The sequence below is a fragment of the Thunnus thynnus genome, chromosome 2, assembly GCF_963924715.1.
Source record: "Thunnus thynnus chromosome 2, fThuThy2.1, whole genome shotgun sequence".
NCBI classification, from domain to species: Eukaryota; Metazoa; Chordata; class Actinopteri; order Scombriformes; family Scombridae; genus Thunnus; species Thunnus thynnus.
Genome location: NC_089518.1, coordinates 16,745,112 through 16,770,023, shown reverse-complemented (window position 1 = coordinate 16,770,023; position 24,912 = coordinate 16,745,112). Strand labels below are relative to the sequence as shown.

Genomic DNA, 24,912 nt, shown 5'->3' with positions numbered 1-24,912 from the left:
TAAAATGACCCTGATGATGTAATCAGGGTCATTTTATCAGGAGGCATTTTATAGGAGACAGGTTCTAGTGTGTTAGGAGATTTACCCACACTATCTTGGCCTCTGCTACTTCAGTGTTGACCACTCATTTTAAATCTATTTAATAATTTTGAGTAATGACACACACTAAAAAAGATGGTGCTGAATAGCACTAAAAGTGGTTCTTTGGCTCGTAATCATAGGGGAACCATTTTTGGTGCTATAGAGCTCCTATCTTTAAAGGTGATATATAGCACTTTTGCCAAATGGTGCTACACAGAATCATTAGCGGTGCCATATAGCACTATATTGCTTCAACAAAAATGGTGCTAAATAATGTTGGGACTACATGTGGACCACAGTTTACCACGTTTCAAGACTCCAAGAAACCTGAGCCCTGGGGGTTCGCACCCAAAGTGTGAAGCTCCACCCATGGATTCAGGTTATCAAAACGAGGTTCTCCATGAGCTGCAGCAGGAGCAGCTCCTTGCTCTCTTTCTCCTTCAGCTGCAGGAGCAGCTGCTTTTTCACACCTCCAGCAGCTGCTCGAGCATCTCTCTGCTCTCTTGTGTGGCCTGCTCACAGCAGACACACACAGACTTCTTTACGGCAGAAGACGCGAGAGCCTGCCTAAGACTCAGAAACTAAGTTTCCTTGTGCCAGCAGCTAACACACAAGTCTGCTGGCCAGTTTAACAAATACAGGAGCCGCGAAATGGCGTTAGCTTGCTGCTAACTCTACACAAAGGAGTGACCTGGGCCCTCTGCACGACTGGAGTGCTGTCTCCCCAGCAATGCCTGCATCTTTCAGCTTCAGAGCCAAAGTCCTCTCAGCCAGACTCACCCACAGATTCAACAGCTACAAAGCAGAACGCCACAAAGCATCTCTTCCTTCATGAGCTGGGCATAGCCTAGCAACACAGTGAAGCATAGTACGGCTAAGCAAGAATGTTTAACTCAAACAATGCACTGTACGTGTATTGATTTGGTTAAGGTTATACATTGAACTGTTGTTGTGATGTCCTTGTTGCTTATAGTCAGGTTACTGCATAGCCACACCGCTAGGTTAATGTTAGCATGCTTAACACATGTTACATCCAGTAACTAGGCCTTGCATGCAACTAACCCCATCTTAACCTGGCACCTTTAGCATACACCAGTTGGCCTTGAATAGAGAACCACACAGTTAAGAGGTTAAAACCTAGTTTGGCAAACTTTGGTTCAGGCAGCACATGTGGTTCAAGACACCACATGGTCTGGCCTTTTATCCCTGTAGTTCCCTTTATCAGCCAAATTGTCGGCATGCCATGTGCTCAGTCACCAGGTGACTGCAGCCATTTTGCTATTGTCTTCCCTACACACACACACATACATACTCACACTTGTATATAGGTACACTTAGCTAGATTAGTATAGTGTGCTGCTTTTACCCTTTTGTTAAATAAATGCTTTTGGATATACTTGTTGTCTGTTTTAATGTTGCACAAGAATGAGTTTTGCCAACCCCTGCTCTGTAAAGAACTCCAAATCCTTAACCATAACTAATTACTGATATGGTGATTTTGTTTATAGTTATTAAATTAATTATTTATCAAAGTCCCAAATTCATAGATTAGTACACTTTGAGACTGAATTGGCTATCTTTTTCCCTGAGTCCAGGGTGGTGCCCCGTTATTATTAATTCTTATTAATAATTTTATTGATTTTAATGATTAACAATTATCTTTGATAATCGTTAATTATTGCTGATAGCCAAACTCGTAGCCATGGCCCAACAATAGTACCCAAAAATAGTTTTATGTCTCGTAATCATACAGGAACCTTTTTTGGTGCTGTATAGCACTTTTGTCAAATGGTGCTACAAAGAACCATTAGAGGTACCATAAGGTGTTTGTGTTAATCGAGACATGGGTAAAATTAGTAAGATTGGGTGTTGGCCGAAAAATGGGTAAAACGAGTAATGCCAGGGGTTACACGAAAAATGGATGAAAAAGGGTGAAAATGAAAATCGGATCTTCCCAAAAATCTGACAAAATTTATACATGGTGGATGTTGGAGAAATGGGTTAAATTAGTGAGATAGTTTTCTGCTGAAAAATGGGTAAAACGAGTAAGGACCGGGGGTTACTCGAAAAATGGCGAAAATGAAAAGAGCATCGGATCTTCCCAAAAACCTGATAAATGAATACAGGCTACGTGTTCATGGACAAATGGGTAAAATTATTAAGATTGGTTGTCGACCGAAAAATGGGTAAAACGAGTAAGGGCCGGGGGTTATTTGATAAATGGCGAAAATTAAGAGAGCGTCCGATCTTCCCAAATACCTGATAAACTTACTGATTACTCAAAAAACAGGTAAAATGCAAAGAGCGTCCAATTTTCCTCATGAAATGAACATGGGGTGGGTGTTAATCAAGAAATGGGTAAAATTAGTAAGATTAGGAGTTAGTCGAAAAATGGGTAAAATGAGTGAGGGGGAGTGTTAGTCGAAAAATGGGTAAAATGAAAAGTTCGTCTGATTTTCCCCAAACGAATATGAGGTGGGTGTTTCTAGAGAAATGGGTAAAATTAGTAAGATTGGGTATAAGGCGAAAAATAGGTAAAATGAGTAAGGGGGGGTGTTACTCAAAAAATAGCCAAAATGAAAAGGGCGTTTAATTTTCCTGAAAAAATGACTATCGATGGCCAAAGCGCAGAACCTCTGATCTGCGGAATTTTCTGATTGGTGGGTTTCACTTTGGATGATGAGAACAAGGAAGGCTGCTCATATTCAGTCTGTCTGCAAGATAACCCCGCTCTTCGTTGTGATAGAAAAGTCACCTGGCGAAAACCTCTTATCACATTCGCTGGGAACATGTTGAGGCACAAAACTTCCTATCTGCATCAGCACCAGACCGAGCTGAATTCTGACTCTAGTATACTACAATGTAGTAACTATTAAAATTTCACATCCATAAATGAAAGTGACGCTTTCTATAAATAAAATGATGAAGGAAAAAAGAGATTGTGTTACTTACTCACTCCATAAAAATACTCAGTCAGTTATGACTGAGTAAATGAACTGAACTTTGAAAACGAACCATACTGGGCTCATGTATCATGCGTTCTGGGAATGGTCTTGGTTGTGAGTGCATTGCTTGTTTTAATTCATAATTTATAGATATTTTTGTACTTTTACTGGGGTAGGTAAAGGACGCGTTCAAAATATTTCAAGTCTGTCTTCAAACAACAGTCAGGAGCCCAAATGAACATTAAAATAAGTTTTTCTTGTCATAAGCATTCCTCCTGTTCATACTGATCATTAGAAGATCCGTTCATAATGCACTTACAGTGTAAGTGATGGGAGACAAAATCCATAGTCCTCCTTATGTGCAAAAATGTATTTAAAAGTTTATCTGAAGCTAACAAGAAGCTTCAGCTGTCCAAATGAGTCAAATAAAGTAGATATCTTTCAATGTAACAGCCTTTTTAGTGCCAAAGTCCCTCCTTTTGTTACTATACTTCCACAACAACAGGGAAACACTGTCCGAGGAAACACAAAGAGGGTGTTTGATGCTAAAAAGGCTGTAAATGTGGCAGATATTCACTTGAAATGACTAACTCAGACTGCTGAAGCATCGTATAAGCTTCAGATAAACTTTAAAATGCATTTTTACAGAAAACCACTGTGTGGACACACTGTGGATTTTGGCCTCCATCATTTACATTCAAAGCACATTTGAAGCAGATCTTTTAATATCTACCACAGAATTTGAAAGAAGAGAATGTAAACACTGTAATCACCAGTGTTTACATTTAAATAAAAATGTTTCTTAGTCAAGGTTTAGACATTTAGTTCTAGTTATGGTATGTTCAAAGACCTACAGTATAACAGTGGAATTGAGTTGATTAAGATTTAGTAACATTAACAGATGTTTTAATGCAAACTAACACTGAACAGAATTAATATTAAGTTCAAAAAATTATTCAAGTTTAGTCTGTCTCTCAGGAATACTCAGGAAATGGCCCCAAAGATTAGAACATTTGGAAAACAACAAAAAAAACTATTTCATGTAAATGAAATAAAATGCCCTCCCTGAAATATTTAAGAAACATCTTTGTTGTACCGTGTTAGTGCTATGTTTTTGTTTTTTTAAAATTGAAACAAATACAGAGTTGTTGACCTCTTCCAGTAAACTATAGGTGACGCCCCCTCACTTTATTTAATTACAAAGGTCCATGCTGACACACTGTTTAAAAGACAGAGTCCTTCATTGACAAAATACATTATTTTCAACCTCTTACCTGAGCACTTTCTACTCTGACAAGTCTAACTGCAACCATGGTAAGTTTTATTACCGTTGATTCAAGAAATTCTGGTCACAGTTGTTTGTTGGTTGTCTTTTTGACAGGATAAAGTTTATAAATCATGATGGTGAAACGTTGTTATAAAATGTGATGTTTACTAACAAATAAAAGTGATAATGATTGCAGAATCATACAGTTTTATTATTTATTATGACAGAATGACTCATCTTTTTTTTCAGAAATATAATGCATTGTTTAATTAGGAAGAAAATATAAGAAACTATGTTTCTTTCCATTTCTCTATGAAGAAATATTTGGCTCTGGCTTTGCTGCTATGTGCTCTGCTATCACTGTCAACTGCAGGCTGCTACTTTGAGCGCATTAAACCAGGTAAAGAGAAACAAGCACACACACACCCACAGAGACATATTGTCTATTTATAGTATATACACACACAAGTTTTCTTCATTTGTAAAATATCAAAGACTCACACAAAATGCCAAATTATGACTGTAATGAAAATGTTTTAAAAATAATAATTTTTCTTTACATCCACAGGCATGACCCATTGTCAGGACAGAGTTGATAAAACATGGCATCCTGTAGGATCTTCATGGAGAAACAGTAAATGTATGGACTGTGGTTGCGGTGGATGTTGCGATGCGTAAGTTCTCAGATCACAACATTGCAGTGTTTACATGAGAAGAAAATTATTTCTGTATCTACATATTCTATTGTTAATTGTGTGTTTACTGTATATTTGCAGGTATTCCACCCCCGCAGCGTTCCCTGACGACTGTGTGTCAGTGTTTGACCAGGAAGCATGTGTGTACAGAGTGCACAAGAAGGACGACCCCACCGTAGAGTGTCCTATTTATGCTGGAGTAGGGAAATGATGGAGTCAGAAAGTATTTTCTTTTATTGTTGTTGTTGAACTGTGGAGAGAGAGAAGCAGATGTGCTCCCTCACTGGCTTCTCACAACAATGAAATGTTTCTTTAAATGCACAACCAAGAGCTGAATTATTGAAAATAAAATACTTCTACAAATTACATTTCAAATAAACAAATAATTTGATGCTAAAAAGACTGTAAATGTGGCAGATATCCACTTGAAATTACTAACTTCAGTCTGACTATGATATAAGCTTCAGATACACTTTAAAATGCATTTTTACAGACAATGACTGTGTGGACATACTGTGGATTTTGCCCCCCATCAATTGCATTGAAAGCATATTTGAAGGGGATCTTTTAATAGCCAATATGAACAGGAGGAATGATTAAAACGAGGGAAACCTCTTTCAGTGTTCATATGGGCACCTGACTGTTGTTTTAAGACAGGCTGGAAAAATTGTTAACCTGTCCTTTAACTACTTGGTAATAGGTGAAATCATGGAGCTAAGTATTACAGGCTCCTACAACAGAATTTGAAAGAAGAGATTTTTAATTCATCTCTGCACTGCTGATTTTGTAATTTTCAGTATTTACATTTAAATAAAAAGTTAGTTAGTTATGGTTTGTTCAAAGACATAAAACATAACAGTGGAATCGAGCTGATTAAGATTTAGTAACATTAGCAGATGTTTTAGTGCAAGTTAACACTGAAAAGAATTAATGTTAGGTTCAAAAATGAATTCAAGTTTAGTCTGTCACAATACTCAGGAAATGGCCCCAAAGATTAGAACACTGGTGTCTGAAGAACTGGTGATTTCTCAAGTGTAAAAATATGCCCCCCTTGAAATATTTAATAAATGTCTTTGTTGTACCCTGTTAGTGTTTTTATTTTATTTTTCTATTGAAACAAATAGAGTCAGTGACCTCTTCCAGTAAACTATAGGTGACGCCCCCTCCCTTTATTTAATTCCAAAGGTCCATGCTGACACACTGTTTAAAAGTGTGTCTTTCATTGACCAAATACATTATTGTCAACCTCTTACCTGAGCACTTTCTGACAAGTCTAACTGCAACCATGGTAAGTTTCATTACTGTTGATTCAAGAAATTCTGGTTACAGTTGTTTGTTGGTTGTCTTTTTGACAGGATAAAGTTTATAAATCATGATGGTGAAAAGTTGTTATGAAATGTGATGTTTACAAGCAAATAAAAGTGATAATGATTGCAGAATCATACAGTTTTATTATTTATTATTACAGAATGACTCATCTTTTTTTTCAGAAATATAATGCACTGTTTAATTAGGAAGAAAATATAAGAAACTATGTTTCTTTCCATTTCTCTATGAAGAAATATTTGGCTCTGGCTTTGCTGCTATGTGCTCTGCCATCACTGTCAACTGCAGCCTGCTACTTTGAGCGCATGAAACCAGGTAAAGAGAAACAAGCACACACACCCACAGAGACATATTGTCTATTTATAGTATATACACACACAAGTTTTCTTCATTTGTAAAATATCAAAGACTCACACAAAATGCCAAATTATGACTGTAATGAAAATTTTTTAAAAATAATAATTTTTCTTTACATCCACAGGCATGACCCATTGTCAGGATGATGTTGATAAAACATGGCATCCTGTAGGATCTTCATGGAGAAACAGTAAATGTATGGACTGTAGTTGCGGTGGATGTTGCGATGCGTAAGTTCTCAGATCACAACATTGCAGTGTTTACATGAGAAGAAAATTATTTCTGTATCTACATATTCTATTGTTAATTGTGTGTTTACTGTATATTTGCAGGTATTTTACCCCCACAGCGTTCCCTGACGACTGTGTGTCAGTGTTTGACCAGGAAGCATGTGTGTACAGAGTGCACAAGAAGGACGACCCCACCGTAGAGTGTCCTTATGCTGCAGTAGGGAAATGATGGAGTCAGAAAGTATTTTCTTTTATTGTTGTTGTTGAACTGTGGAGAGAGAGAAGCAGATGTGCTCCCTAACTGGCTTCTCACAACAATGAAATGTTTGTTTAAATGCATAACCAAGAGCTGCTGGAATTTATTTAAAATAAAACACTTCTACAAATTACATTTCAAATAAACAAATTATACATTTCTTTATCATTTACTATTTTTTTGCATTACTTTGTATGGATGTGAAAGTAGAGAATTTCTCTAAAATAGAAAAAGTCAAACCATGTCAAAGATATGAAAAATAACTCAAAGTTACAATTGTTCAGTGGACTCATCAAAGAAGTCTTCATAATACAAACTGTGCACACATACACAAAAGTCAAACCATGTCAAAGTTCAGTTTACTTGTCCAGAGAAATTCTACTCAGATTGTGAAAACAGTTGTATAATGTCCTCTGTGGTTCTGGAGGAAGCTTTCCAAAGTTTGATTTGATAAAATGACCCTGATGATGTAATCAGGGTCATTTTATCAGGAGGCATTTTATAGGAGGCAGGTTCTAGTGTGTTAGGAGATTTACCCACACTATCTTGGCCTCTGCTACTTCAGTGTTGACCACTCATTTTAAATCTATTTAATAATTTTGAGTAATGACACACACTAAAAAAGATGGTGCTGAATAGCACTAAAAGTGGTTCTTTGGCTCGTAATCATAGGGGAACCATTTTTGGTGCTATAGAGCTCCTATCTTTAAAGGTGATATATAGCACTTTTGCCAAATGGTGCTACACAGAATCATTAGCGGTGCCATATAGCACTATATTGCTTCAACAAAAATGGTGCTAAATAATGTTGGGACTACATGTGGACCACAGTTTACCACGTTTCAAGACTCCAAGAAACCTGAGCCCTGGGGGTTCGCACCCAAAGTGTGAAGCTCCACCCATGGATTCAGGTTATCAAAACGAGGTTCTCCACGAGCTGCAGCAGGAGCAGCTCCTTGCTCTCTTTCTCCTTCAGCTGCAGGAGCAGCTGCTTTTTCACACCTCCAGCAGCTGCTCGAGCATCTCTCTGCTCTCTTGTGTGGCCTGCTCACAGCAGACACACACAGACTTCTTTACGGCAGAAGACGCGAGAGCCTGCCTAAGACTCAGAAACTAAGTTTCCTTGTGCCAGCAGCTAACACACAAGTCTGCTGGCCAGTTTAACAAATACAGGAGCCGCGAAATGGCGTTAGCTTGCTGCTAACTCTACACAAAGGAGTGACCTGGGCCCTCTGCACGACTGGAGTGCTGTCTCCAACAGCAATGCCTGCATCTTTCAGCTTCAGAGCCAAAGTCCTCTCAGCCAGACTCACCCACGGATTCAACGGCTACAAAGCAGAACGCCACAAAGCATCTCTTCCTTCATGAGCTGGGCATAGCCTAGCAACACAGTGAAGCATAGTACGGCTAAGCAAGAATGTTTAACTCAAACAATGCACTGTACGTGTATTGATTTGGTTAAGGTTATACATTGAACTGTTGTTGTGATGTCCTTGTTGCTTATAGTCAGGTTACTGCATAGCCACACCGCTAGGTTAATGTTAGCATGCTTAACACATGTTACATCCAGTAACTAGGCCTTGCATGCAACTAACCTCATTTTAACCTGGCACCTTTAGCATACACCAGTTGGCCTTGAATAGAGAACCACACAGTTAAGAGGTTAAAACCTAGTTTGGCAAACTTTGGTTCAGGCAGCACATGTGGTTCAAGACACCACATGGTCTGGCCTTTTATCCCTGTAGTTCCCTTTATCAGCCAAATTGTCGGCATGCCACGTGCTCAGTCACCAGGTGACTGCAGCCATTTTGCTATTGTCTTCCCTACACACACACACATACATACTCACACTTGTATATAGGTACACTTAGCTAGATTAGTATAGTGTGCTGCTTTTACCCTTTTGTTAAATAAATGCTTTTGGATATACTTGTTGTCTGTTTTAATGTTGCACAAGAATGAGTTTTGCCAACCCCTGCTCTGTAAAGAACTCCAAATCCTTAACCATAACTAATTACTGATATGGTGATTTTGTTTATAGTTATTAAATTAATTATTTATCAAAGTCCCAAATTCATAGATTAGTACACTTTGAGACTGAATTGGCTATCTTTTTCCCTGAGTCCAGGGTGGTGCCCCGTTATTATTAATTCTTATTAATAATTTTATTGATTTTAATGATTAACAATTATCTTTGATAATCGTTAATTATTGCTGATAGCCAAACTCGTAGCCATGGCCCAACAATAGTACCCAAAAATAGTTTTATGTCTCGTAATCATACAGGAACCTTTTTTGGTGCTGTATAGCACTTTTGTCAAATGGTGCTACAAAGAACCATTAGAGGTACCATAAGGTGTTGGTGTTAATCGAGACATGGGTAAAATTAGTAAGATTGGGTGTTGGCCGAAAAATGGGTAAAACGAGTAATGCCAGGGGTTACACGAAAAATGGATGAAAAAGGGTGAAAATGAAAATCGGATCTTCCCAAAAATCTGACAAAATTTATACATGGTGGATGTTGGAGAAATGGGTTAAATTAGTGAGATAGTTTTCTGCTGAAAAATGGGTAAAACGAGTAAGGACCGGGGGTTACTCGAAAAATGGCGAAAATGAAAAGAGCATCGGATCTTCCCAAAAACCTGATAAATGAATACAGGCTACGTGTTCATGGACAAATGGGTAAAATTATTAAGATTGGTTGTCGACCGAAAAATGGGTAAAACGAGTAAGGGCCGGGGGTTATTTGATAAATGGCGAAAATTAAGAGAGCGTCCGATCTTCCCAAATACCTGATAAACTTACTGATTACTCAAAAAACAGGTAAAATGCAAAGAGCGTCCAATTTTCCTCATGAAATGAACATGGGGTGGGTGTTAATCAAGAAATGGGTAAAATTAGTAAGATTAGGAGTTAGTCGAAAAATGGGTAAAATGAGTGAGGGGGAGTGTTAGTCGAAAAATGGGTAAAATGAAAAGTGCGTCTGATTTTCCCCAAACGAATATGAGGTGGGTGTTTCTAGAGAAATGGGTAAAATTAGTAAGATTGGGTATAAGGCGAAAAATAGGTAAAATGAGTAAGGGGGGGTGTTACTCAAAAAATAGCCAAAATGAAAAGGGCGTTTAATTTTCCTGAAAAAATGACTATCGATGGCCAAAGCGCAGAACCTCTGATCTGCGGAATTTTCTGATTGGTGGGTTTCACTTTGGATGATGAGAACAAGGAAGGCTGCTCATATTCAGTCTGTCTGCAAGATAACCCCGCTCTTCGTTGTGATAGAAAAGTCACCTGGCGAAAACCTCTTATCACATTCGCTGGGAACATGTTGAGGCACAAAACTTCCTATCTGCATCAGCACCAGACCGAGCTGAATTCTGACTCTAGTATACTACAATGTAGTAACTATTAAAATTTCACATCCATAAATGAAAGTGACGCTTTCTATAAATAAAATGATGAAGGAAAAAAGAGATTGTGTTACTTACTCACTCCATAAAAATACTCAGTCAGTTATGACTGAGTAAATGAACTGAACTTTGAAAACGAACCATACTGGGCTCATGTATCATGCGTTCTGGGAATGGTCTTGGTTGTGAGTGCATTGCTTGTTTTAATTCATAATTTATAGATATTTTTGTACTTTTACTGGGGTAGGTAAAGGACGCGTTCAAAATATTTCAAGTCTGTCTTCAAACAACAGTCAGGAGCCCAAATGAACATTAAAATAAGTTTTTCTTGTCATAAGCATTCCTCCTGTTCATACTGATCATTAGAAGATCCGTTCATAATGCACTTACAGTGTAAGTGATGGGAGACAAAATCCATAGTCCTCCTTATGTGCAAAAATGTATTTAAAAGTTTATCTGAAGCTAACAAGAAGCTTCAGCTGTCCAAATGAGTCAGATAAAGTAGATATCTTTCAATGTAACAGCCTTTTTAGTGCCAAAGTCCCTCCTTTTGTTACTATACTTCCACAACAACAGGGAAACACTGTCCGAGGAAACACAAAGAGGGTGTTTGATGCTAAAAAGGCTGTAAATGTGGCAGATATTCACTTGAAATGACTAACTCAGACTGCTGAAGCATCGTATAAGCTTCAGATAAACTTTAAAATGCATTTTTAACAGAAAACCACTGTGTGGACACACTGTGGATTTTGGCCTCCATCATTTACATTGAAAGCACATTTGAAGCAGATCTTTTAATATCTACCACAGAATTTGAAAGAAGAGAATGTAAACACTGTAATCACCAGTGTTTACATTTAAATAAAAATGTTTCTTAGTCAAGGTTTAGACATTTAGTTCTAGTTATGGTATGTTCAAAGATCTACAGTATAACAGTGGAATTGAGTTGATTAAGATTTAGTAACATTAACAGATGTTTTAATGCAAACTAACACTGAACAGAATTAATATTAAGTTCAAAAAATTATTCAAATTTAGTCTGTCTCTCAGAAATACTCAGGAAATGGCCCCAAAGATATGAACATTTTGAAAACAACAAAAAAAACTATTTCATGTAAATGAAATAAAATGCCCTCCCTGAAATATTTAAGAAACGTCTTTGTTGTACCGTGTTAGTGCTATGTTTTTGTTTTTTTAAATTGAAACAAATACAGAGTTGTTGACCTCTTCCAGTAAACTATAGGTGACGCCCCCTCCCTTTATTTAATTCCAAAGGTCCATGCTGACACACTTTTTAAAAGACAGAGTCTTTCATTGACCAAATACATTATTGTCAACCTCTTACCTGAGCACTTTCTGACAAGTCTAACTGCAACCATGGTAAGTTTCATTACTGTTGATTCAAGAAATTCTGGTTACAGTTGTTTGTTGGTTGTCTTTTTGACAGGATAAAGTTTATAAATCATGATGGTGAAAAGTTGTTATGAAATGTGATGTTTACAAGCAAATAAAAGTGATAATGATTGCAGAATCATACAGTTTTATTATTTATTATTACAGAATGACTCATCTTTGTTTCAGAAATATAATGCATTGTTTAAATAGGAAGAAAATATAAGAAACTATGTTTCTTTCCATTTCTCTATGAAGAAATATTTGGCTCTGGCTTTGCTGCTATGTGCTCTGCCATCACTGTCAACTGCAGCCTGCTACTTTGAGCTCATGAAACCAGGTAAAGAGAAACAAGCACACACACCCACAGAGACATATTGTCTATTTATAGTATATACACACACAAGTTTTCTTCATTTGTAAAATATCAAAGACTCAAACAAAATGCCAAATTATGACTGTAATGAAATTTTTTTAAAAATAATAATTTTTCTTTACATCCACAGGCATGACCCATTGTCAGGATCATGTTGATAAAACATGGCATCCTGTAGGATCTTCATGGAGAAACAGTAAATGTATGGACTGTAATTGCGCTGTATGTTGCGATGCGTAAGTTCTCAGATCACAACATTGCAGTGTTTACATGAGAAGAAAATTATTTCTGTATCTACATATTCTATTGTTAATTGTGTGTTTACTGTATATTTGCAGGTATTCCACCCCCGGAGCGTTCCCTGACGACTGTGTGTCAGTGTTTGACCAGGAAGCATGTGTGTACATAGTGCACAAGAAGGACGACCCCACCGTAGAGTGTCCAATTTATGCTGCAGTAGGGAAATGATGGAGTCAGAAAGTATTTTCTTTTATTGTTGTTGTTGAACTGTGGAGAGAGAGAAGCAGATGTGCTCCCTAACTGGCTTCTCACAACAATGAAATGTTTAAATGCATAACCAAGAGCTGCTGGAATTTAGTTAAAATAAAACACTTCTACAAATTACATTTCAAATAAACAAATCATACATTTCTTTATCATTTACTATTTTTTTTGCATTACTTTGTATGGATGTGAAAGTAGAGAATTTCTCTAAAATAGAAAAAGTCAAACCATGTCAAAGATACGAAAAATAACTCAAAGTTACAATTGTTCAGTGGACTCATCAAACAAGTCTTCATAATACAAACTGTGCACACATACACAAAAGTCAAACCATGTTAATGTTCAGTTTATTTGTCCAGAGAAGTTCTACTCAGATTGTGAAAACAGTTGTATAATGTCCTCTGTGGTTCTGGAGGAAGCTTTCCAAAGTTTGATTTGATAAAATGACCCTGATGATGTAATCAGGGTTATCTTGGCTTGGACTTGAGATGTACACAGAAAGCAAACTTGAGGTGTGTGGTTTGAAAGATTTGGACATTTAGGAGGCAGGTTCTAGTGTGTTAGGAGATTTACCCACACTATCTTGGCCTCTGCTACTTCAGTGTTCCACTCATTTTAAATCTATTTAATAATTTTGAGTAATGACACACACTAAAAAAGATGGTGCTGAATAGCACTAAAAGTGGTTCTTTGGCTCGTAATCATAGGGGAACCATTTTTGGTGCTATAGAGCTCCTATCTTTAAAGGTAATATATAGCACTTTTGCCAAATGGTGCTACACAGAATCATTAGCGGTGCCATATAGCACTATATTGCTTCAACAAAAATGGTGCTAAATAATGTTGGGACTACATGTGGACCACAGTTTACCACGTTTCAAGACTCCAAGAAACCTGAGCCCTGGGGGTTCGCACCCAAAGTGTGAAGCTCCACCCATGGATTCAGGTTATTAAAACGAGGTTCTCCACGAGCTGCAGCAGGAGCAGCTCCTTGCTCTCTTTCTCCTTCAGCTGCAGGAGCAGCTGCTTTTTCACACCTCCAGCAGCTGCTCGAGCATCTCTCTGCTCTCTTGTGTGGCCTGCTCACAGCAGACACACACAGACTTCTTTACGGCAGAAGACGTGAGAGCCCTTCTCCTCTGCCCAAGATTGAAAGCGTCAGCTCTGTACTACAAGACAAAACTTGCCGCCCACAATTTCACAATTTATGACATGTCTACACACAATGCCTGGCATGAAGGTGAGGGAGCTCTGTCTGCCAGTGAGTTTGCATCCTGTGTCACCGATTTCCTCTCTGACCATAGGGAGCATGAGGAGTACATTTTGTGGAGTGATGGTTATGGGTACCAAAACCGCAATCCTGTGCTCAGGGATGCTCTTTTGAGGTTTTCCACAGAGATAATGAAGGTAGTCACCCAGAAGTTCCTGGAGAAGGGGCACACACAGATGAAGTGTGACTCACTGCAGTGTCATTGAGAGGCATTTGAGAAACCAGGAAATCTATGACCCGGCTGACTACGTTGCCCTGATGGAGAGTGCGTGGTCCAAGCCTAGCCTGTATCAAGTCAGATATGTAGACCATAACCACTTCCAAGACTTCACCAAACTGAGGCTCTGCAAGTCTATCTGCCCAGGGATCAAACCCAGTAACCCCACTGTCCATGATGTCCGAGCCATCAGGTAACTATCAAACTAAAACCACGTTGTTAGTATGACTTTTATCTGACCCTATGTACTTTACTGATTTTGGGTGTTGGACATGTGACATAAACATTCCATAGTCTGCACGTCACCTTAGGTAATATGGTATAGCCCTTCTGGGGGGCCTTTTAGATACAAACAATGGGTCCAGGGTCAAGATTGGAGCCGTTCCAGATGTGGTATGTTATGATACATAATATGTTGTAAGGTAGCTGTCAATCACTTGATGGATGGCTCCTAATTGAATTAGTGCCCGTGGAGAACCTATGTTATTCATGTGATAATATACAGATGTGTAACCCTATATAAGTTATGCACCGACAGTGGTAAGGTGCCCAGACCATCTTTGTACATGGAATGGACCTGATGGCCATCGTCTAATAAACGTCTTCAAAATAAGAACTTCGCCAGCTCTTCCTTTGAACGATACATCATCACACATCCTTCCTTTCACACGTCTTTCACACCAGTCCAGGGCAAAAATCAAGATGTTGCACATTTACTTGCTGTTCAATCTGTTAAGTGATATTTTACATTGTACTGTATATAAACTGATGATGCTGTGTAAACGGTGATGTTCAAACTGTCACTTTTTCCTATTGTATGTTATTAGGTACAACCTCAATGGGACGATGGACTTCAAGATCCAACAACTGGACTCCATTTCCAAAGCACCAGCTCCGACACAGCACCTCAGACACACTTGCACCACTCGACACAGAGAGCCAGGAGATCAAGGAGATGAAATACAAACACCTCAAAGACCTCAAGGAGGTCATACCGAAAGACTTCCACAGCTTTTATGACAACCTGAAACACTAGGAAACATAACACACACACACTCACTCACATGCAGTTATCTACACACACAAACACACAAAGCAAAACACTGTTAATAAATTGTTGATGATTGTTGATGCACATTTTCCAAAAAAAAAAAGATTGTGTCTATCTAATGCATGTAATCAACTGTCTAACAAGGCTGTACTACATTACCTGTGAGTATTGTGTTAGAAAATATTCTAACTAGTATTACTCATAATAGTCTTGCATTCAGTTAGCCCTATTGCTGTTTTGTACACCCTCCAGTAACTTCATTCAACTGTAGAAGAATACACAGCATTAGTAGAAAGTCTCTGGTTGTTTGCTATGCAAGAGCTGCAATGCACGGCTAAATAAAGCACTGCTTGAGGAAGCACAGTGTTTTCTTTATGCAAGAAACACCAAGTCTGTAAAGGCTAATGTTTTATGTATTTGAGGCTTGAGACGTGGGAGCAGAGAAGAACACAAGCAAACCATGGTAGGTTGGAGTGCAGTTTAGTCTAGCATTTGCCGTCTAGTCATAGCCAATATTGTCTTCCACTTAATCTTTTATAACTAGAGATTTTGGCCAACTGTATTCCATAACAGGAAAAACTGAGCGCACACATAGCTACAATAAACTTTATAACAAGTAAGTTGATGATAACATAATATGATGTACTTACTGCCTGAGATGCGGCTGTTCTATTCAATGATGGACAAAACACGCATCTCCACATTCACTGGTCCAAAACCTGGTAATGTGAGCTTGCTTTTGGTAAAATATTAATAATATTATTACACATTTAAGTATCTGACCATATATAAAGACACAATACCAACTGTGAGGACGCAGTGTTCAATTATTTAAAAAAAACAGGGTTTTTTTCATTTCCTGAAAAGTAACGTTTTTGGACATAGAAGTTTTGCGCCCGACAGCGATGATATCATCCATGTTGCTTGACTTACACCTTACCTAAGGCCTATTTTAAATTGCGTATTTTTATACAGGAGTTTGGTATGAGGATTGTTAACTCAGAGGCTGTTCAGTTGGGCCATGCTTTCAGCCTTCAGCAGACACGCCCCCAGCGTTTCAGGGCAGAGAATACTCCTTATTCATCGGTGATTTTTAAACATAATTTTAAATACTTGCCGATTTTTTTAATCATTCAAATTTGGCTGGATTTTCTGTGATGTGACAAAGTCAGAACATATTTATTATTGCTTTACATGACCTTTAACATTCATTACTGTGTGTGAGACATGCAGAAGGTTATGGTGTTTGTCAGTCAGTCACCACTGAAAATCTATGCAGTGCAGATTATATATCATGATAAATGTCTATATTGATTAATAGGGAAAAAATTATTGTGATCATATTTTTGCATTGTCGTCCAGCTCTAAACACAACACTGCTTAACTTATACAATCTTGTTGTATCCGAGATTCACTGAAAAAAATAATCATTTTTGTGCATAGATCACTAGATTTATAGGACTTTGTTAAAAAATCCAAACTATCCCTCTAAATCTACTTAAAAGGGTTTTCTCTGATGTCCATGGATTATTGCCGAAATTGTAATTTTACAATTGTGGAATTTAAGTCTACTGCAGAATTTGAGATTTTTGACCATGGTGCTTGGATTAGCTTCAGTTGTCTGAAGAGGCCGCTTCCTTCCTGCCCATCTCTCTCTCAATCACTGGATTTCATTGTTGGCCAAAAGTGGCTGCCTTTCCTTCTTAAACTTATTCCTCAGTGACTCAAGCATGGAATCCTGTGAAACAAAAGGGGGAGAAAAAAAGAGATTGTAGTTAATGATGAAACATTTAATAATAATTTAAAAGCTTCTATGGAGACTACAGGCCATATGTGTAAAGGGAAATCCATAGTGTTGGAACCACCATTGTGAAGGCACAGTCACCTTCGGTTTAAGCTGAGAGTGAGGGACAATGCATACTATTATATAAAATCAATCATAAATTTAGCATGAAAAAAACAAAATACAAAAACAAACAAATACAAATGAAAACTTATATATCCTGACCCAATACTTTCCCTGAGGAATGGGTGGTCCATTATCACAACTGACAGAAGTTCAATATACTGAAGATGAGTTGGGTACCTAAAATGAAAATCAGAAGGAGAAATGCTTACTAGTGTTGGTGAAGTGCCAGTCATAGTAACTAGACACTGAAAATTCTAAGAGTAGCCGCACACGCAGAGCTCCTTTGCATACATTTATTAAGACATTACAGAAAACAACATTTTGACAGCAAAACTGCCTTCACCTACTGGTCGAGCAATCACTATTATTTTTTTGTTTGTTTTTAGAGGGAATACTGCAAGCTACATTCACCCATGCCTGAATGGAGATAGCCATTCTGTAAAACCTGACCCTGGCAAGCCTGTCTGTTCCATGTGTGGCCATCAGTCCATACCCCGGGGTCATGTGGTTTTTGGCACCTCAATACAATAATCCGGTTCCTCACAACTGCTTTAACACAGAAAGTACGTTCATTATCGAGCCCTTTAGCATGAGTCAGTCATGTGCATGCACACGTCATTTTACCTGTGTTGGTATTGGTGAGGTGTTTATTTACGTGGAGTATTTACGTGTTAAATGATGTAAGGTTGAAATATAGCCTAGCTTGCACATTAACCCTGTCCTGTTAATCTGAGACAAGAGCGTGTCTTCATTTGGGAAATGCCTGAATTAATCATTGATGTCTATGCCCTCATTGAATGTAACTATTGACTCTTTGTTCTTATGCATATAAAAAGCTTGATGACGATGCACTCGGGATCGATTCCTTGGCAGTTGCTGACTGTCACTTTGTAGGTTTCGATCCTTTAGCACAAAAGCTGAATAAATACACAAAGACAAATTTCTCTTTGTTGGTCTCCTTTATACGGTCAACTTCCATCACATAAATAATATATAAGGAGTTTTTTATATCATTAAATTAGCTGACTTGCTAGCTAGCTAACACTAAGTAAAGTTAGCTAGCCAACTTAGCTAGTTAGTAAGTAGACTAGCACTAAGTAAGACTTTATTTTCAAATTAGTTTACTTGCTAAATAGCTAGCTAACACCACGTAATATTAGCTAGCTAACTTAGCAAGTTAGTAAGTAGGCTAACAGTAAGTAAGATTTTATTTTTAAATTAGCTTTCTTGCTAAATAGCTAGCCAACACTACGTAACATTGGCTAGCTAACTTAGCAAGTTAGTAAGTAGGCTAGCAGTAGGTAAGACTTTATTTGTATAATACTTTTCAAAACAGCTAGCAAACAGTTCCATGAAGCTAATTTTATGTAGATATTATTCTTTCCCTTGTAATGGTAGACTATATAAAAACAACAAACCATGATGAAAACGTGAAAGAAGAAAAGTGATCGGACTTCTGACGTGTCTGAACCCCCTCTCAAAAGCCCTACTCCAACTTGTGTATTACACACCCCGAGTGCACATACTTCTATGTTTCATAGTCCGTCACTTGTACCGCAGCAAGCAGCTGACCACCATTCTGCAGAGACTGGGTCACTGCAAGTCGTATGATTTTGGGTTGGAGCTGGAGACTGTGGTGGCCAAGGCCATTGATGAAGTGTCAACCTTGCTCACACCCTCCATCATCACAGGGGATGGGAATGAGGTGTTCCACAACGAGTGGGACAACCTCAACAAAATCACAACAATGTCCATGGCTCCAACGTAGTCAACATGGCTGGCGGCATCATGGTCCAGGAGACAAAGCCTGGTGCCACAAGCAGTCAGGAACGGACACTTCCTAGATGTGATGGGACCATGGACCATTGTCTGAAGTTGGAGACACTCGAGACCCTCCCTCTGCTAAACATTGGCATCAGAGTGCGCCCCAAATTCCCTGCAAATGCATCCTTCATCCTTCCTGCTGAGAATGACCAGATGTTCAAGGCCTGTCTCCAAGTGTACTACGTCTAGATTCTGAGCAGGTATGGGTGTTCCTTATCATAACTATGCATACATTTGACTTTTTGGTCTTTAGGTGCAATTGGTTTTAAGCATTATTTTAATTGCTGTGAAATAACGATTCCAGGGTGATCTCAAGTAATGGCAAACAGTCTCTTTACAGTCAGCTGGGTGATGAGTGAAAGGTGGAAGCTGGAAACACAGGAGGAGCTGGAGGGCTTCACATGCATGATGTACAATCAAACATGTGAGACATTAGTTAACCTGGTCAGGAGTAAGATGCTCAAGAAGATTGTGGTAGAAGACGAGACCCTCAGTAGCAAGTCGAGAGTCGATTTTGCTTGCCTGCCCCCCGGCCAAGACTCGCTTATCCCCCACATTCAGAGGTTAAATTATAGAGTGGCCTGTTACAAGCGGGCAGCTGAGCCGATCTTCAGGAGGCCTAAGCCATATGACGAGGGTCAGGGGTGGGAGAAGAAAGAGGGAGGGATTTTGGAGCCTGTCTGGTCTTGTGGACCAATCCTGCCCCCATCTCTAATTGACCTTATGGCTGCTGGTGTCATCAGTGATGATGATGAGAGGAAAGAGGATGAGGTGGAGATTGATGATGAGACTGACGACAATGATTATTAGTGAAACAGGGTTTTGATTACTTTTGCCTTCAATTAGTTTGTATTATCAGATTTCAATCTGTGTCAGTTAGAGTGATTGCCATCCATTTGATGACCTTGCATTAGATAAGAGGATTTTGCAGGAAACTATTGCGAAACAAAAAAGCAAAAGTTATATTGTTATGAGCCTAAAATGTGTTATTTGCCTGTTTTTCACCAATAAAGAGGGGTTGTACCATGTCAATGACCTTTCCATTTGATTCTTGGTGTCAAAATTATAGTTCAGCACAGTTCTGATTACCTGCTCATTGGTGTGCTTTTAAGTTTCTCCAACTGGGCCAGAAACAGACTCTGCTTGTGAATGACTGGAATGAGCCTCTCAGACATCCCCTCTGAGATGATAGCAAGAGTGGCTCCATCTATCTCATGTGCTGAGAATGAGAAAGCATTTAATGAAGAAGAATGAGATATTCAATAAATGGTAAATGGCAAGCATTGTTATGAATCTATCATTAGTTCAGACCTAGCATTGTGATTGGCTAAGCTACATTCAGGAGAGTGACAAAATCTCATGTTAATGCACTTGTGGCCTTTAGGGCTGTAGTGAATGCTAGCCTATAACCCTATCTGCAGCCGAGTGATGACTAACATTAGGCCTACATACGGAAACTTGAATTATTCGTATCTGCCAACTTATAATACACATAATATAAAAACATATAAAAAGATCAGTAGCTACACTAAAGACATTGCTATTCTGGTAAACTACACAATTGCAAAAAGGCATTCCTCTGATTTTAGGGAGCACTCATCAAAATGGATGAGAACCAATAAACTATAGAGTACTTATTCTTCTGCAGAATCAATTATAGTACCAAACCTAATATTATCTGAGCATTTGTAGTTAAATAGGCTATGAATATAGGGTTCTTTCTGATTCAAAATCCTACCAAGTTGGCACCTCAATTTAACACCATTTCAGCTCAACAGTTATTGTACTCAGTGATGTCAAATTGTTAACTGTATGAAATAAAGACTAGCTCAAGGTGAGTTGACGGAAAATTATCTTCAATCAGATTCATTAATACTGTCATACAAATATTCATGACAAGATAAACATTCATAAATAATGGTAAATAGCCTAAATAAATAGAGCCAACTTTTAACTTAATGTTACATCATTGTAGTGTTTGCTTCCATTACAGTCTCACTTGCAAATAAGTCTTTAACATAACGTTATACTAGCTAACTTCAGTATTTGTGCAGCAACAAATATCCCTAACTATATCTTCTTAACAATGTCCCTCTCTCTCTCTCTCTCTCTCTCTCTCTCTCTCTCTCTGTCTCAAGTAATGATGTCAGTTTCGTTAATTTTGCTTTCAACAGACCGAAAATCATTAACCGATAACTAAGCGGTTAATTTTTAAGAAAAGTTGTGATGTAGCTTTCATTTGTGAAAGCTGTCCAGCAATCGGTGGTCAGAGCTAGCTTGACTTTCAGCTCATCCTTCTTCCTCTCAAAAGTGTTTTCAATGTGTTTAGTCACAGTGGCTCTCGATGGCATAATGGACTCAGGCTCGAGGTACGAATATAGATAATAATATGAATATAAGGCGACTCTGATTATCAGACTACCCCCCTTTCCCAACAGCTATTTTTGGAGAAATAACGTTACTTTTTGAATATAACTTACATCATAGTATAGTTACATACTCACACACTCTCCTGACAGGCTTTTGGAAGTGGTCAATAATTATTTTCTCCTGCTGTTAGCATTTATAAGACTGCCTGTTTGTCTTTTTGAGCTGATTATCATCTGTCACGGTGGTATTTGGCGGCTTGTTTCTGCAGTAGAGACGTTGGAAGATGCTCTGGACTCATTTTCACTTGTCATGAATTTATTTCCTCCATGGCAGAAAAACACGTTAAACGAGCCTTCAGAAACCCCTGCAGGTTAAACTGGACAAAGGAAACACTTTTAGTGCTGACTGACTCTAACACACTCACTATAAACAGACTTTAAGACACTCGCTAGCGTAGCAACATTAAGGTCGTATTCAGACCAAATCAAGCGGTGCAACGAAAACACCAGTCCTTCCATTCATTTGAATGGGGGTAGTGTGTTTCGTCTGCAGCTGTTTTGGCTGCTGTGGTGCTGCACCCCACTGCGGCCAGAAAGTTGAGCCAGAGTCAACTTTTGGAGAAATGCAATGCAATGTTATTTTCTGATTGTTTCACAGCGGTTACGTTCTAGAGCACAAATAACAGTGGAGGCTGGTCCATAGAGGCAGAGGAGGTTGCTCCTTCTCTATTTTTTGAGAGGCAAGAAGGAGATCAAAATATAAAAAGGAATATTTGGTTGAAATAAACCATTACCAAATCTCAGTATTATTTATAAAATATTTTTTCTCTCTTCCATGAAAAAAATCCATCATTGAAATTCTGGTTAAAATGCTTCAACAGCGACACCTGCAGGGCAGGAGGAGAAAGGGCAGTGTGTGTGAAGTGGTGGTGGGGGAGACTGAGGGGGAGTGGTGGACAGAGGAGGATGATTGTCTGTTGTCCTCCGCAGGGCGGAATCTCTTACATCAATTTAATGTACTTAATTTTTTTCATGCTAATCTATGATTGGCCAAGACACGTAAAATGACACTCCAGGGGACGACGTCCTCCCTAACCAATCAACAACCAGAATGTAATATTGACATCGCGTTGATCCAATGATAGTTTCCAGATTTCATCTTTAATTCTCTTCACTGTAAGGCAGAGTAGCAGAGATAGATAACGAGCAGTAGATAGCTCCTTGCATTAGCCAACGCAACAGTTAGCTTGTTGTAGCAGCCTGGAGGACTCTTTATACATCCATGGAAGGACTGTTAAGGACTGTTGTTAAGCTAACAGGAGAATGGATCTGGACTGTGCAGCGCAGCAGTGGCAGGACGCCACCGGGGAGGCTGGAGAGACAAGCAACCGCAGAAACAACCGGGAGACTTAGCTTGTTTGTCATTGTTGCTAATGATATCAGACTGGTTAAGCAGCAGCCACAAAGTTCTGTTAACAACTACAAATGGACACTATGACATAAATACTTCATCTCAATGATAGAGAGAAGAAGACGTCAGATACAGCTTCTCACTCTCTGTCTCTTTGGTCGCTAATTTCATCTCTGATGATTAAATATTTCTCTGTGGCTGTTGTGTGAATTTACCTCCTTAACAAGAATGCAGCAGAGTTCATATAATGTGCTGTAGGTAGTTTGCTTGTTGAAGTTACAGTGAGCTGTCTGGACTCACTCAATCATTTGGAATTGATCCCGTTTTTAATTGAGTGGTTGTTCAGTCAGCTGTTGATGTTGTGTGATTTGTGAATGAGTGTGCAGGAGGTCTGGCTGCTGGCTTGTGAGAATTTCTTCAGTTCGTTTTTAAGCTGAATCTATATTGAGTAATAAGCGTAAAGTAACTAGAATAATAAGTGTTAACATGTCAACTTTGTAGACTATATTTTGTATGTCGTGCATATAGATAAGAGTGTGTAAGTCATGTATTTGATACATGCATTAATACTTTCTGATGTGTACCTATATGTAGGAGCCAGGTATTTGATTTGATGTGGTACTCCTCCCAAACAGCAGGGGGAACATGGTCAAGGCTGGCTGAACACTGATTTATTTAAAGGTCATGCCAATCATTGCAGGTGTGCTGATGGTGAGAGGCAAAAAGTTTTTTGACTGTGCTCAGGATAGTGGCTATTTTGGTTGTTTTGGTTTCTCATTTTATTTTATATAAAGGAAGTTAATAGAAAGAAAGTTTGACACTGTCTCAAGGCAATAAAGAAAGCATTTATCAATTAAATTGAATAGTCTACGCAATATTGAGTGCACGTCGGAACAATCATACCATTAGCAGCCGGTAGTGACTTAAAGTTTAGGTCTAGTCACTACACTATACTTTTAAATCTGTAAATGTTTTTAGTGTTCAATCTTTCTAGTATTCAGCACTGATCTGTACCTGTATCAGATTATAAGCTTTGTGGTACTTTATATATTTACGTATACTAAGAAAATACATAGGAAACATGTGTAAATCATGTGATATGTTGTCTGTTTCTGATGAGAACATAAATCTGTTGTCACAATAGAACAATACTATAAATTTAAATTTTGCTTTGTTGGTAAAATGACAGATTCTGAACCACTCCACAGCTAAAATGCGCATTTCTTTGTTTAGAAACAATATGTATGCTATGTCTTCACCACTCAGGGGTTTTTGTTTTTGAATGCAAATTGTTTTATTGGCATATGAATTGCTACCCACCCCTCCGATTTCATCAGGTAGAGACAATGATATAGTTTGATGCAGTTTGTTGTAAGATTCCATGTTGGTTTTTCTCCTGTCCTCCTCAATTTTTTGAGTCACCAGCTGCCACTGACAAATAAACACTCCCACAACCCCACCACACCTCCGCTCGACCCCGCGGCTGAACGCTGCACCGCCTGATTTGGTCTGAATGCAGCCTAATGCTACAAACAACCCATAATGCAACACTCTTTGGAGAATTTGGTTTTACACCAGTACTTTATCCATTAAAAAAGAATATGTGATGTTGTGAACATGTAACTGTCGAGCCGTTAGTGACAGTGGTAAGCAAACCGACATGCCAAACTGTCAAAAATATTCTCAGCAGTTAACCCGTTAATGGTTAACCGTTGACATCCCTAGTCTCAAACTTTGTCAGTAAGGCCAAAGGCGTTTCAGTGTCTTTGGTTAACGTAACTTACTATAATGTCCCTTCTCCAACTGGCTCCACTTTCTTGATTTTTATTTTCTTTTTGAGCATCAATGTTGTGCTATCCGTGTTGTTTATTGAGCAAAAATATCAACCTTCAAGTTAGTGTTAAAGTAGCTAAAACGGTTGGTCAGGCTCGGCTGTTAACTGGCTGTTGTGACTCTAACGTTAGCATTACAAAAGACGGTGTAAAGTTTGAAAATACCAATGAAAACTTCCTCCTGACAAGCAAG

At 38.5% G+C, this 24,912-nt stretch overlaps 1 protein-coding gene and 1 long non-coding RNA gene across 2 annotated transcripts; both read left to right on the top strand.

The window, feature by feature from the left end:
* Positions 1–6,792: 6,792 nt before the first annotated feature.
* On the top strand, positions 6,793–7,329 carry LOC137194667 (uncharacterized). The gene is made up of 2 exons (XR_010930998.1): positions 6,793–6,901; positions 7,004–7,329. It is a non-coding gene; the product is annotated as an uncharacterized lncRNA (long non-coding RNA).
* A 4,457-nt stretch (positions 7,330–11,786) lies between these two features.
* Positions 11,787–12,956, top strand: LOC137194656 (beta-microseminoprotein-like). The gene is made up of 4 exons (XM_067606757.1): positions 11,787–11,944; positions 12,215–12,296; positions 12,463–12,568; positions 12,671–12,956. The coding sequence occupies exons 1-4, from the start codon at positions 11,942–11,944 to the stop codon at positions 12,798–12,800; spliced, it is 321 nt and encodes a 106-aa protein (XP_067462858.1). The 5' UTR covers positions 11,787–11,941; the 3' UTR covers positions 12,801–12,956.
* Positions 12,957–24,912: the final 11,956 nt, after the last annotated feature.